The 12,029-nt window shown below is 35.4% G+C and overlaps 1 protein-coding gene across 1 annotated transcript in view; it reads right to left on the bottom strand.

Moving 5' to 3' along the window:
- EAF2 (ELL associated factor 2) overlaps positions 1 to 12,029 on the bottom strand; it is a gene marked incomplete at both ends in the record, with an annotated part of 55,717 nt that overhangs the window by 41,829 nt on the left and 1,859 nt on the right. The window contains one exon of the mRNA XM_082839929.1: positions 7,118 to 7,212. Coding sequence (XP_082696055.1) covers positions 7,118 to 7,212 — 95 coding nt within the window. The remainder of the gene's footprint in view (positions 1 to 7,117; positions 7,213 to 12,029) is intronic.

Genomic DNA, 12,029 nt, shown 5'->3' with positions numbered 1-12,029 from the left:
AAGATTCGTTTCACAAATCTTTGTAGACGTGGTCTACAACAGGAAATTGGGATTCAATTCTAATACAACCAATATACTTTACAATAAGGGAACAAAAGTCCTGAGTTATATTTCCTACTCTTCCTCTTCTTCCTACCTAAATTTAATTTTTTAAATCTGGCATTTTATTAAAGGGGGGCTTCCCTATGCAGATTAAGGAAAATGAATGTATCAGAGAACATATGTTACATTAAACTCACTGATCAATTTTAGCGTCCTTAAAAGTGGGACAACCAGACATTATGTGCTTCATGATGTGATATAAAAGAAAGTAGGCAGTATCACCTATAAAGTGTTCTTGCCTGAAAAAAACCCCACAAAGAATCTAACTCTCACCAAGGCTTTAGAAATAACTACCAGTTTATAGGAAATATGAGGAAGGAGAAACAAGTTATATAATCCCAGACAGAAGTAATTTGAAATCCAGAATGTGGGTATATTCTCTAGGACAATTAACCTGGTTTCTCCAACAAACCAGTGGCATAAAAGGGGGGAGGGACTTTTACAGAATAAAAGAGATAAGAAACATAATATCAGAATACAATATAGGAATATAAAATAGGTAAACAACAAGGAACTACTGTATAGCACAGGGAACTATACTCAATATCTTATAATAATCTATAATGGAAAAGAATCTGAAAAAGAATATATATGTATAACTGAATCACTTTGCTGTACACTTGAAACTAACAGAACTGTAAATTAACCTCAGTAAAAATAAATAAATAAAAATACAATATAGGGATTTTATATGGATTTCTAGGGAGAAAAACTGAAAAAAGACATTTTTGAAACCATCATGAAAACATGAATATGGACCAAGTATTACAATTAATTCTACTATGTGTGATAATAGCAGGGTTACCATGGTACTTAGGTGAAAATTAAAATATCCTTATCAGTTAGAGATGCATACATAGCATTTGTGAATGTCTGTGATTGCTTTAAAATATGCCAGGAAAAAAGTAGGAAGCTCTATTAAGAAAAGATTAGCGGGGCTTCCCTGGTGGCGCAGTGGTTGAGAGTCCGCCTGCCGATGCAGGGGACACGGGTTCGTGCCCCGGTCCAGGAGGATCCCACATGCCACGGAGCGGCTGGGCCCATGAGCCGTGGCCACTGAGCCTGCACGTCCGGAGCCTGTGCTCCACAACGGGAGAGGCCACAACAGTGAGAGGCCCGCGTACCGCAAAAAAAAGGTTAGCAAAATGTTGATAATTGTTGAAGCTCAGTAAGTACACAGGAGTTCATTATACTATTCTATTTTCCATAATAGAAGGTTAAAGAATCCTGGTCATTACTAATAACCTACATCTACCTATGCTCCTCTTCTATCCTTTGTCCCTGCCTCCCTCAACCCTGAAGGAATTTTATCTTTCTCATTCTCTTATTTTATCCCACATATATGTATCCCTATAATTGCTTGGTTTTGAACTTTATAAAAGTATATTAAATTTTTAAAGCACTGATTATAACAATTTTGCCAAATACAATAGTAATGTTAGATCAGGTTAGAAAAAGATGACTTCTAAAAAAGACTAAAGGGCCTATCATTTTTTTAAAAAATATTTATTTATTTAGCTGCACCGGGTCTTAGTTGTGGCACGTGGGATCTTCGTTGCCACATGTGGGATCTTCTTTGCGGCATGCGGGATCTTTTAGTTGAGGCATGCAGGCTGTTAGTTGTGGCATGCGGGATCTAGTTCCCTGACCAGGGATCGAACCCAGGCCCCCTACATTGGTAGCACAGAGTCTTAACCACTGGACCACCAGGGAAGTCCCAGGGGATATCATATTTTAAAAGTTAACAATCATTAGAGGCTTAACACATTACCAGAGGAGTATGAGATAAATTTGGTAATTGAGGATGCCATAAAAAAGGGGTAGGTTAGAGACCTCTGAGAGGCTGGGAGAGAAAATTATGAAACCAAAAGTAAGGAACAAGTTTTTCTAAAACAAAAATGATCTACAGGAAGTCAAGCATGCATAGCACATAGATAAGGACATATCTGGAGTGGCCCCTAGAAGAGTGAGATGCAGAGCACTTAGCTGAAGCCCTGTAAGGTAGAGAGCCAGAAGCATGATCATGACAAAACTAAGTTGGGCCTACTTGGCTGATAAGTATATTTTTCAAACGTCTTGACTAAAAACAAGTGAGTAAGATACCCCAGAATAGCAACCCAAGGGCTCCAAATTACATTTAAGAGAGTCATGTAATATATTCTTCTTAAAAAATACTTGTATTCTTACTTAGAAAACATTTTAAAATACATTATTGTACTCTGAGTTTCTGAAGGAGGAGGACTGGATTAGAAATTTTTTATTGCTCCTAGCACCTGAAGTACCAAGCTCTTCACAGGTACTCAATGAATGTTGAATGTGAACAATATGAACATTTTTACCATAAATAACAAGTTAAGTAAGCCTTTCACAATTCCTGTACCTGCCTTCTATACTTTGAACAAGTTTTTTTAAATTAAACTTTTTTCCTCATTAAATTGAGCACCATTCTTATTTTAAACTTCAATTTCTGCCCTCTTATTTCATATTCCAAGAAAGGGGTATTAAACTATTAAGGTACCAGGAAACTCCGAAGCATATGAACTCTCTTTGCCTCTGAATAACTATGGAACACATGCTACCACCTCCATGTTTACTGCTATAACCCAACATCAGAACCCAATCATCAGGTCACCTAGATTACTGTTATCCTCCTCCCTACTCTCCTTCTAGTTTTATTTCCCATCTGCTAACAGGCAAATCTGATCATGCCTGATTATGAATACCAGGAAAGGAAAGTAATCAGTAATGGAATGGAAGAGTACAATAGTACTCCCAAAGTAACATGAGGGAAAACAAAGAAAAAGAAAAGAAAGAAGAGATGCTTGACAAAACTAATAAAGAACAGAAAAAAGAAAACAAATTAAAATAACCAATACACATACTATAAGATAGAAATAAAAATCAAGTATAAAAACTTTGAACTAAATGTGGATAGAATTCTCCTAATAAAAATAGAAAAGTGTCAAAATGGGTTTAAAAATGAAACAGAATATTCTGTTAACAAAAGATATACTTAAAATGTAAGCTAAATAAAAGTAAGAGACACTTAGATTCCATGAACATGCAAACAAAAAGAAAGCAAAGGTGGCAATATTAATATTAAACAAGGTGGTATTTAACCTTAAAATCACAGAAACAGGGTAAAAATGGTTTATTATACAATGATAAAAATATAATTCATTTAGAAGTATAACTGTAATAGGACGTTAAAATAGGAGTCAAGTCCTAAAATAAGCTGAAGTCCCAAGAACATGGTAGGCTATTTTCCCATGTAAGCTAAGTAAACTCAATGGAAAGAATCAGACTAGGCTCATCTTGGAAGGGACTTTGACCAACAGCGTCATCTAGAGTGGCATAGTAGCCATCAGACATATGGAACTCTCACAAGTCCAGGGTTTGTGGGCAAAAGCTGTTGAGCAACCACTAGAGATGCACTCATTGCATAATAGGAAGTGTAGCTGGAAGTTTCCTGTGGGCTATTTCATCAAAGTCCACAAAAGTACCTCACAAGATAGCACTAAAAATATGCCAAACTGGACAACACCAATAACAAATCATAACAGTCAAGTAAATCTTTTCCTTTCAATAGTCAACATTTTGAAATTTTATAGCAGTCAACCATAGAGAATTGTTTACAAAAAAGAGAGATTTGTAAATGCCCAATATTAACCCCCTTAACAGTCTTCATTTTTATTAGTTTCTTCTATTTGATACTACCAAAGAAAACCTAGAGGAATGAGAATTAGAAAATCTACCCTATTGAAGAAACACCAGAACCTGAAGGTACTCTTAAAAGTATAATAATAAAAATTCTATTTTATGGAATGCCTCCAAGCTTCTAGGCATTTTCACCAAGATGATGAAAGCAAGTTGATAAAGAAAATAGGAGAATATAAATGCCTCAAACTAATAATCATTACATTTCCACAAAATTAAGAACTGTGAAGAAATGTAAACCTCCTACTTATTTGAAGAAGTTCTTTAATGAAGGGGTAAAACTCCACAAAATTTGAGAATATAATTTCTATTCTTATTCACAATTGTTCAAGGATTGTAGGCCCAGCAGAAAAAAAAAATCTGCTCTTAGCAAGTGGTAATTTTAACAATTCTCTTCCATTCCAGCTATCTGAAAGATTCACAGGATAAAATTCAAATTCTTTTGCATTACACATCAGGCCCTTCTTTATCTGATTCCTAAATACCATCTCCGACTATGTCCCCATATGCACCCTTTCTTACCTAGCCATAGTGTCTTATATATAGTTCTTCAAATGTAACAGACTCTTTTGTTGCTTTGTCTTAGCCCACGTCTTTCTTTTCTCTAAGGGGTCCTTCCCTCTTTCCTTCACCTGGGTAATTTCAACTCATCTTCAAGACAGCATATCCTGATGTCTCCTCTCCCTCCCCAGGCTGAATCGCCGCTCTTCTGTACTCCCATAATATTCTGTGTATATCTTTATGATAGTCCTTACATTACTAAATTTTAATCAATTATCTCCTATCTTCCTCATTAAATGATAATATTTTTTAGGACACCTACCACGTCCAGTCTACCTCTGTCTTCTTTTTTTATTTTTATTTTTGGTCACGCCACATGGCATGCTGGATCTTAGTTCCCCCAACAGGGATCGAACCCGTGTCCCCTGCAGTGGAAGTGTGGTGTCTTAACCACTGGACCGCCAGGGAAGTCCCTACCTCTGTATTCTTAACAGCTACCTAGCAAAGGACTTACCACACAGAAAGTATATGCATATATGGACTGTCTGTCCAACCGTCTCCCTTTCTCATACACACATATACACACAAAAATATTGAGGCGTAGTCATTTTGGACATATCTCTGGTGGGCTGAGGTGGGGAGGGAACTACTTTTTCCCAAATGATTTCTCTGCTATTTCATAAATTTACAATTTGAAGCTTGAAATTTTCCTCCTATAGTTGTCATTCCTTCAAGAAGTATTTTCAATTGAGACCAAAATCGAACACATGGTAGATGGTAACTCTTGATTAAAGCAGGATTATGTGTGAATGAAAAAGGTTTATTAATAAATGTAAGAATCCCCATCTGCTTGGAGTAGAAAGACAATGCAAGGGATGAGGATGGGAGGATTGCAATTTGAGAAAATAATATGCTACGTGGCAAAGAAGAACTCATCTAAAGTTCTGCAAACCAATCATCACTGATCAATAATCCTATAATCTGAGACCAGGATAACAGGTGGTGCCTGTTATCCACCTGAGGCTTTTCAATAACTTTTAAGATTAAGTGAATGATTTGGGCTTTTCTTTAATAAACCTCATAAAGCAAAAAAAGCCTTAGATTATTGGGTACTTAATATCCAAACTATTTTAGAGACACCAGAATCTGAACACTTTTTAAAAACAGAGTAATACAAAGGCTTACTAATCTACAATGTCTCAGACTGAGTTGATTTTTCATTTTCTTCAATTTCTAAGGGAGCAAATGAGAAATATACAATAAAATGCACCCACAAATTTCATTAACATTAGGGAAACCTTCAGAGGCAGCAACTCATATAGTCTGACATATAGGTGGGGTCTCAATATATAGTGTTGACAGACAAAAGGAAACAGATGGAAGGCTAGATAGAGGATAGAGAGCTTGCTTGCTATACCTCTAACCATGACAAGCCATCACATAAATGTATACAAGAGAATGTGGATGAACTAGCACAAAACCATTCCTATTACAAAAGTTAAAACAATGTAAAAGAATCTCAGAAAGTCCAGTGTTTTCTATGTTAGAGTATAAAGTTAGTCTTGGTTTTCTTTGAGAATAGATCAAGTCAGTATAAAAGGAAAAAGAAACTTAGGTTGAATGCTAAGAAATTTCTAACTCAAGGACTGAGAAAACTAGAGCATACAACAAAGAACTTGCATATTTATGTAAACAGTATTTGACAGCATTACTTTGATATATCTGAAAATTTTTGAAATGGGCAAAATTTTGGTAAAGGCCTACCTGACCTAGTCTCTTTCTTTTCCAGTCCATTCCCTAAGTCATTGTTAAAATCACTCCCAAAGCACAAATCTAATCATGTTAGCTCTCTGCTTAAAAACCTCTAATGGTTCTCTAATACCTATGACATAATCTCAAAATTCTACATTACAACATAAAAGATTCTTTATAATCTGGTCCCAACCTACCTTTCCAGTCTCTACTCCTATCAATCATTTTTCATTATTCTGTAATTTACTACATTCATTCATTTATTCCACTTGTCCTTTCTCCATTTGGAGCCTTTCACATACTGTTCCTTTTGCCTAGAATATTCTACTCCTCTTATAACGGATGAAATTCCACTTGTCCTTTAAGTCTCAGCCCACATAGCATATGCTTTATGAAGCCTTTCAAGATTCCACCAGGCAGGGCTTCCCTGGTGGCGCAGTGGTTGGGAGTCCGCCTGCCGATGCGGGGAACGCGGGTTCGTGCCGCGGAGCAGCTGGGCCCGTGAGCCGTGGCCGCTGAGCCGTGGCCGCTGAGCCTGCGCGTCCGGCGCCTGTGCTCCGCGGCGGGAAGGACCGCGGCAGTGAGAGGCCCGCGTACCGCAGGGAAAAAAAAGATTCCACCAGGCAGAGTATCTAATTCCATTTATGTGCTTAAACAGAATTTTGTCTCTGTTCTAATCTATAGCACTAGATAGATGTTTATATGTCTGTCTGCTGTAACAGATTAGGACTACATGGCAGGGCATATGTTATTATTCCTAGTTTGGAGAACAAAATCTGGCTCATAATAGTGATTTAATAAATATCTGTTTAGACCTCCAATTGTTTCAAATCATTTAATATGATAGTTCTTGAAACTTACAAAGTAAATTTTAAGAGTTTAAGATTGTTTTACTTAAGATAGTTTAAAATATGATTTTTTTGCTTTGCTATATTTATTAATTTTTTATGACTACCACTACATGAATTGTACAATCATTTTCATTTAAATTTAGTGGAAATCCTGTAAAAACATCTATTTAGTTTAAATATATGGAAATACTCACTTCTATATTTGGTAGAGTAATTGTCACCTGTTCACCTTTGCCGACTTCAAGCTCTCCTTCACAAGAAGTGTCAATAGAAGCAGGTTTGAAGTCATCTAAAAATAGATATAGATACTGGTTTTTATAAGATGGAAGAATACCTGAATACCTGGGTATCAAAAATATGAGCATGTTTCAGAGTGATAAATCATTTTTCAATAGCCAGTAATTAAAAAGCTTAGAAGAGTCTTAATATTGCAAACAAACAAAATACAATCCAGATTATTTGTGTATGTATAATTCTGAGAAAAAAAGAAATAGCTACACTCTAAAACAGTATTCCTCACTTCATGATCCCTTGGGATCCTGTTTAGATCAAGATGAACTAGACTACGATGTTCCACTGCTAAAAATGAAATAATGTCAGTATCTTGACGATTTTCTAAAAATCGATATCAGTAGAACATCTTCAATTTTCAGTTTTTTTTCTCCCCTAAATTTTTCTTAAACCACCTTGGGCTCCTACTACCACTTGTCTGCTGTCCTAGCAGAATACAAAATGAATGAAAACACAGCAAACACACATTCATGGGGAAAATTTAAAGAAAACTTATTCAGTTTAACAGCTTGAGTTTTTCATGGATACATACACCACTAAAAGATGTGTAAATTTAACCAAATCTGCCACTTCAGAAGAAATTAAAATAAGTTTTCATTTTGAATTAGATCATAATTCAACTGATGTCATTAAAATATATCACCTAGAGGGAACACAGGGTGCTAAGATATTTCACATACTGAGCAAGTTTAAAAACCTCTAAGATATGAAAGTCACTTAAAAATAATTCACATCAATATACATCAATGACTAATAAGAACCTGCTGTATAAAAAATAAATAAAATTCAAAAAATATATATATATACATCAATGACTGAAAATAATTCTGATACAGAATTCCTTTGCTGTTGCCAGGTTATCTTCCGGTTTCTTTTAAATAGAGGCTGGTAATCCAGATTTTTGTATAAAAGATCTTGATTTTTAGGTATTTACAACCAAATCATGTTAAAACAACAACTGTGTGGGTCAAAAAAAGCATCCCTAAAGTCAAAATCAGCTGATAGGATGTAAATCTATAACCTCTGTTTTAGTGTTTAAAAAGAGATTTTTTTTCTTTATATCATTACTTTTGATCTTCACAACTCTCTGAATTGAATATTCTCAACCATATTTTACTGATGGTGAACTCCTCTAAAGTAATGAAGCCAGTAAAAGATAAGCAAGGAACTCAAGCCACACACTCTACCCAGCCCATATTATATAGCCTCTTTGCCTTAGATCCACAGTTCTAAACTTTTATGTATATGCATGTGTCTGGAGGGGTGGTGTTAGGAGATGAGGGATAGTCATAAGTCCCTATTGGAATCTGATGAAAATTATAGACCAGCTACAGATCCTCTCTGCATAAAAATGCATATATGGGGACTTCCCTGGTGGCGCAGTGGTTAAGAATCTGCCTGCCAATGCAGGGGACACGGGTTCGAGCCCTGGTCCAGGAAGATTCCACATGCCGCAGAGCAACTAAGCCCATGCGCCACAACTACTGAGTCTGCACTCTACAGCCCACGAGCCACAACTATTGAGCCCATGTGCACAACTACTGAAGCCCGTGCACCTAGAGCCCATACTCCACAACAAGGGAAGCGAAGCCACCGCAATGAGAAGCCCGTGCACTGCAATGAAGAGTAGCCCCCGCTCGATGCAACTAGAGAAAAGCCCGCATGCAGCAACAAAGACCCAATGCAGCCAAAAATTTAAAAATTAATTAAGTTTTAAAAAAGTAATACATGCTTAAAATATGTATATATGAACTTACATATCAAATTCTATATAATTTCAAGGGATTCACAAGCCCTTGAAGCCTATGCATAAATGCCTATAGTATATGTGATACCAATAACAGACAGAAATGTACTCAAAATATCTGTAGGTTTGCTTAATGAGCTGGAATTTATAACCAGTAAGTCCATCAAAACTATTCTGAACCTATTTATATTTCTAATTATTATTGTTAGAATAAATTCCACATTTTATTACTTGTTATATTAAGTAGTGTTGTCTTTTATTTACCTTCACACAAGAAATTTCTTTTTAAGTATACAAATTTTGAGATTCAAGGGGTTAAATATAGCTCTAGAACTACAGAATTTGTTGAATAATCTCATGTTCATGCTTTCCATATGTTTTCTAATGTCAAATGTATTCTCTTCTAAGTTGGAATGATTCCAGACTAAATAGTTTATTTCTTTTGGTTCTTCTTGGTTTGGAAGCCTCACCACTAATTTTATCATTTATTTTCTCTGGATTTCCTTCATTTATGTTATTTTCTTCAGATTTACAATACAATTACTTATATTACATAAAGAGTGGAAAAACATTTCCTGCCTTATTCTCAACACTTTTCCTATCATTGTTGATCACTTCTCTGACTATTTTGGCTGTAGCATCACACAATGTCAATATCTTCACAAAAGAGTCCACAATTAGTAACATAAATTTATTTCCTGGGATCTGAACTAATTCAACTAACTCCAAAACCCATACCCTTTCCAGTATACCACACTAATCAGAGAACATTAATTGTAAATATAATTTCAATCCTATTTTTCATTAGTGTACTTTCTAATGTGTGCCCATACCAAAGCTTAACAACCAGTTTTTTGGGAGTGGCTCCACTTGGTGCCTCAGACAATCTTCCTGTAGTCACTGTCCATGAGTTCATCATTTCATGACAGGAAAAAATGGTGTCATTTACAAACTTAGGAATTTCAATCTTTATTCCCTTATCTGGTTATAAATTGTAAAACTAGTACTAGCTCAAATCCAAAATTTATTCTAATGGGTCCTATTGCTCAAACTCTTCTACCCAGTGAAGCATCTGCTGTTAAGCATTAAGTTTATCATTTACAGAACATCCCACGTCTTCCCTACCACATGCCAGACTATGTTTTTGATAGGTTTTACTGCCAAGCCCTGATAAATGCTTTTTTTTTTTTTTTTTTTGCAGTACGCGGGCCTCTCACTGTTGTGGCCTCTCCCGTTGCGGAGCACAGGCTCCGGACGCACGGGCCCAGCCGCTCCGCGGCATGTGGGATCTTCCCAGACCGGGGCATGAACGCATCCCCTGCATCGGCAGGCGGACTCTCAACCACTGCACCACCAGGGAAGCCCGATAAATGCTTTTTGAAAGTCTAGGTAAAGTACATTTATTGGCACTCTGCATACACACATGAATATAACCCTTCAATAATAATGGTGACTACTATTTATTCTCTACCATGCACCAAAAACTGTGCTAAGTTGTTTATACTATCTTACTTAATCCTGAAACTCTGAAATGTAGATATTACAATTTCCATTTTACATTTAAGAAAACTGAGACTGAAAGCTTCGAGAATATTACCAAAGTTACATTACACATATAGGTGGTGGAGGTCAGAATTCACATCCAGGTTTTTCCAAAACCTCAAGTGTATTGAACAGGCATCATTACCCAAGTACATAAAGATAGAATACTACTTTCTCCCAGGTAACATTGATTTGTTATAAATTAGGTCCACCCTGAAGGGGATTAAGAAGTACAAGCCTCCAGTTACATAAGAAACAAGTCATGGGGATATAATATACAGCATAAGGAACATGGTCAATAATACTGTAATAACTTTGTATGGGGACAGATGGTTACTAGACTTATCTTGGTGATCACTTCATAATGTATGCAAATGTCAAATCATTATGTAGGAAACCTGAAACTCACATAATATTGTATGCCAACTATGTTTCAATAAAAAAAATTTTAAATAAATAAATGTCATGCTAAAATATATTTGAACCATCCTTACAAATTATCATGATATTTTCAATATATATGTTTACAGCCTTACCTGTTAAAAAAAACTTAGAAGATTTAGAAAGATATTTACATTTAGTGAATGAATGAAAGCTTCAAGCATTATATAAAACTGATATTGAAAATATTGTATTTTTCACACACCTATCAATTTAAGGGCAGTTCATAATTTTAATAAAAAATGATAGAATGGCTGAATTTATTGCTTCATTCTATAGATAAGATGAGCTCAGCAACTTAAAGTGAATTGTCTATTTTACATGTTAATAAAAAGTTGAAATTAATGTATTATCTGTGTGTATTTCTGTTCTACTTTATTACAGAGCTTAAACATGAGTATATTTTTCTGAAAATAGAAACAAAGTTCTTCTTCAGTTCCCTGAGGAAAAAAAATATCTTTATATGTAGTAGTGATAATTAAAAATACTAAACATTTTTGGTTTTCAGAAAGAAAAATGTGCAATTTTTAAAACAAATAAATAAATCATATCCACCTGCCTGTATGAAACTCTACAGTTTCCATCCCTCACTCTGAGTCCTTAAGGATGAGAATCATATGGGAAATGAACCTATCCTCAAGGATAATGATTGGTTTTCTTTTAATAAATCTAGAACGGTTCTGTCTGCTTCAACAAGAATAAAACTAAGGGCTGAAAACCTTTCTGATGTCTTCCACAGGACTAAAGGTGTATTCAAACATTTGGGGTTTTTGTGGTTATTATTATTGTTGTTTTGTTTATTTTCATTCTTGTAACAGGATCACCCGATACTCTGATTCTGAAGACACGATTCCAGCATTTTGAGAACTTTTATAAATAAAAGGCTTTGAAGCACCTGCAAAGTGCTTTTCGAAGGCTATTTCTTATTCACTTAATTTGGGGCTTATGCCCTTAAAAAGAGACTATATACCCAAGTTACACGAAAATAGATTCTTGAGCAAATTTGTGTAATCTCAAACCTTATCATTAAAAAAACTGATACTAAGATTACTGCATACCTGAGAAAGAAGAGGAAAGGAGAGGGA

Source organism: Leucopleurus acutus, assembly GCF_964270905.1.
Source record: "Leucopleurus acutus genome assembly, chromosome: 5".
Classification (NCBI taxonomy): Eukaryota; Metazoa; Chordata; class Mammalia; order Artiodactyla; family Delphinidae; genus Leucopleurus; species Leucopleurus acutus.
Note: the sequence above shows the minus strand (reverse complement) of the source record. Positions and strands in the feature narration are given on the sequence as shown.